This window comes from Cucurbita pepo, chromosome LG07 (assembly GCF_002806865.2).
Source record: "Cucurbita pepo subsp. pepo cultivar mu-cu-16 chromosome LG07, ASM280686v2, whole genome shotgun sequence".
In the NCBI taxonomy this organism is placed as follows: Eukaryota; Viridiplantae; Streptophyta; class Magnoliopsida; order Cucurbitales; family Cucurbitaceae; genus Cucurbita; species Cucurbita pepo.
Genome location: NC_036644.1, coordinates 463,357 through 467,361, shown reverse-complemented (window position 1 = coordinate 467,361; position 4,005 = coordinate 463,357). Strand labels below are relative to the sequence as shown.

The 4,005-nt window shown below is 31.8% G+C and overlaps 1 protein-coding gene across 1 annotated transcript in view; it reads right to left on the bottom strand.

Annotated features, from left to right (window-relative positions):
• The window catches only part of LOC111798553 (truncated transcription factor CAULIFLOWER A-like), a 4,698-nt gene extending 2,791 nt beyond the window's left edge, over positions 1-1,907 (bottom strand). The window contains exon 1 of the mRNA XM_023681785.1: positions 1,513-1,907. Within this exon, the coding sequence (XP_023537553.1) occupies positions 1,513-1,697 (185 nt within the window). The 5' untranslated portion in view covers positions 1,698-1,907. The remainder of the gene's footprint in view (positions 1-1,512) is intronic.
• Positions 1,908-4,005: the final 2,098 nt, after the last annotated feature.

Here is a 4,005-nt window from a genome sequence, read left to right as displayed (position 1 = left end):
AAAAAAAAAAACAATATTTACCTATTAATTTACAAATAAAACAATAATAACATTAAAAAAACATGTCTAGATAACTAGGTTACTGTTCTGTTCCTCAAATTACTTCATTATTTTTGTCATAATTCAATTTAACACATTATGTTACACAATATTTGACTTACCTTTAACTTCCAAACCCTAAGAATTTCATACACATTATAATTTTTAATATAAGCTATTCAAAATATATATATATATAATTAACTATAGGCTTAAAAATCATTACCAAACCACTGTCTAACTACTGTATATGAAGAACACATGCAAATAAATAAATGGGTAGAGGAAACTAGATCCTCATTCCCATGCTTCAATAACTGTTCACTTTCTTTTGTTCTGCTACCAACCACTTCACAAGTACAAAACCTAAGCTCAAATTCATGGGGAAAATTATCAATTCCACTATACAAAAATAACCCATTTCAAAAAATCCAAAACGTTTCGATCCAAGATCGAAATCGAAGAACCCGCTCGAGTTAACGTAGAAAGCAAGCTAAAAGTTTCAAGCTTTCATTAAATCGAGATCTAATTAAATCACGACTCAACCCACTAGCTTCAGTACTAGATCATAACAAGCCTTAAGGAAAACTCGAGCCTCATTGTACTCGATCGAAAATAACCCATTTCAAAAAAATCCAAAACATTTCGATCCAATATCGAAAGCAAAGAACCCGCTCGAGCTAACATAGAAAGTAAGCTAAAGTTTCAAGCTTTCCTTAAATGGAGATCTAATTAAATCACGACTCAACCCACTAGCTTAAGTACTCGATCAAACAAGCCATAAGGAAAACTCAAGCCTCATTGTACTCAATCGAAAACAACCCATTTCAAAACAACCCAAAACATTTCGATCCAAGATCGAAATCAAAGAACCCGCTCGAGCTAACATAGAAAGCATCACGCTTTCATTAAATCACAACTCAACCCAGAAGCTTAGGTACTCGATCATGACAAGCCGTAAGGAAAACCCAAGTCTCATTGTAACTTTTCGCTCGATTTTACGATTTCATTGAATTTAAAGAAAAAAGTCGGTGTTACGTGTAGAGAGAGAGAAAAAAAAAACAAATTAATGGGTCGGAGACGAAAGTTTTATAGAATTTGCTAGATCGGTGTAACGAAATCACCACCGAACCCAAAAGTTAAAGCGAATAGAGCATGACGATACGAAGAAAAACCCTAATCGATAAAGGAAGTGGGAGTTAAGTGGCAGTGAGCATCAGAAAATCAGAAGAAATAGCCATATTTGGGGCCATGGAGGGAAAAGGAGAGAATCCAAAGATGAACACATTCTTATAACCAAAATTTAAAAGAAATTTAAGGTAAAAAAAAAAAAAAAAAAAAAATAAGAGAGACCCATTATAGAAAACATGAAGAAATTAAATGGGTTTGCATTAAAAACCCTAAAAACACAACAAAAACATTAAATTTACCAAAAAAAAGACACAAAAATAATAATAATAATGTGGGGGTGACCTGGAATCAGAGGAGTATTCAAAGAGCTTTCCTTTGTGGGAGAAAACAATCAAAGCAACTTCAGCATCACAGAGAACAGAGATTTCATGAGCCTTCTTCAGCAAACCAGCTTTCCTTTTGGAGAAAGTAACCTGCCTGTTTATTTTGTTCTCAATTCTTTTCAGTTGAACCCTACCTCTTCCCATTTTTACAATCCAACCCCAAAAGAACCCCTTTTTTTTTGCTTAAAAACCCTTCTTTTTTCTCTGTGTTTTCAAACCAACCCCAGTTCCCAAAACAACACACGAAAAAGGGAAACAAACCACAAGAACAGAAAGATAAGGGGTCCGAATGAAATGAAAAAAAGATTAGGTTTTCGGAAATGGGTTGCTGCCTGTTGCTGCCTGTTGTTGCCTATTGTTATAAGGAATCAGGGTGGGAGAGAGAGAAAGAGGAAAAAAAGTGGTTTTGGAGGAAAACAAAAGTGGTTTTCAAAGCCGGTAAGTGGTTTTGGAAAAAAGTGGTTTTTGGTGAAGTGCTGTCGAGAGGTGATAGGGTGAACGAAAGATGAAGAACTCGGTGTATCGTTAACAGATGTGGGGGTCGCTTGTACGGATACAGATTAAAGTATTTATTTATTTATTTTATTTATTTATTTTATTTTAATTTCCATTTCTATTATAGAGAAGGGCGTTTATGGTTTGTGTTGACGGCGCCTGTTTACGTATAAGACCTAGACCACAAAACGCATAATAATGGAGAAATTTATTTATTTGGATGGACCATCAATTTTTATTTTTTATTTTTTATTTTTATTTTTAAACCCTTAATTTCGAATTAAATTTGCATTATTTATTTTAATCTTTTTATTATTTGGATTGAANCGGTAAGTGGTTTTGGAGAAAAGTGGTTTTTGGTGAAGTGCTGTCGAGAGGTGATAGGGTGAATGAAAGATGAAGAACTCGGTGTATCGTTAACAGATGTGGGGGTCGCTTGTACGGATACAGATTAAAGTATTTATTTTTTTATTTATTTTATTTTAATTTCCATTTCTATTATAGAGAAGGGCGTTTATGGTTTGTGTTGACGGCGCCTGTTTACGTATAAGACCTAGACCACAAAACGCATAATAATGGAGAAATTTATTTATTTGGATGGACCATCAATTTTTATTTTTTATTTTTTATTTTTATTTTTAAACCCTTAATTTCGAATTAAATTTGCATTATTTATTTTAATCTTTTTATTATTTGGATTGAAACGAGCACGAATAAATCACTTTCCGACGTTGTAAATTGCGAAAGATGTCCATGAAGCGGGACAAAAACGGGTAGCCTTTTATTTTCATCTTCATGTGACAGCCCAAGCTCGCCGCTAGCAGATATTGTCTACTTTGGCCTTACGATTTTAAAACGTGTATCCTAGTAACGGTGTACATGGTTCCGGTTAGGTTCGGTTGGGGGATTTTTTTTTACCTAACCCGAAACTTTTCACAACTCAACCCAACCTCTATTTTCGGGTTGGGTTGTCAAATTTTTTTTAGTTTTATTTATTTACAATTTATAATTATTAGGATACAATCTTACATAAAAATATTATTAAAAGTTCACAAACAAACACAAATCAATCTATAATTATTCATAAATAAATAAATAAATAACAAATTCAATAAAAAACAACGAGCGAAAATTGTAAACAAACTATATAATAAAATATGTTCGTGACTTATACATATCTAGATATATTTATATATATAAAGTCAATGGGAGCACGGATTTGGACTGTGTCGGGGATGAAGAGAGAAATACACTTTCCATCTTCCACTCGTTTATCTAACGAGGAAAAATCTATTCCCGCTTCCTTCTTATTCTTAATTTAAACGGGAATTCTCCATTTCGTTCAAGGTGGAACCTGTGAACCCAACCCGACAAATTAAATAGGTCAATATGAAATTATTCCCGCTTCCTTCTCGTTCTTAATTTAAACGAGAATTCTCCATTCCGTTCACGGTGGGACCCTGTGAACCCAACCCGACAAATTAAATAGGTCAATATGAAATTGATTTAAAACTTTTCTATTAGTGATGTAAGATTTGTTGCTTTGTTTTTGTTGTTGTTTTTTTTTTTTAAGTATGAAATTAAAAATTACAAGAGTTTANAATTGATTTAAAACTTTTCTATTAGTGATGTACTTCACAATGCTATGAAATTCAGTAAGATTTGTTGCTTTGTTTTTGTTTTTGTTTTTGTTTTTGTTTTTTTTTTTTTAAGTATGAAATTAAAAATTACAAGAGTTTATTAAAATAAAAATAAAATAAAATGATAGACAAATAATAATGATAATAATTGAACAAAAAATAAAGTGAGATGTACAAACGTACGTATCAAATCTATTTTTGTAATGTAATGCACTTTATTTTGTCTTATTATGTCTAATTTATTACACTATTTTGGTTATTTAATAGACATATCGATAATTAAATTAATAATATCAACAAGAATTATAAAATCATGC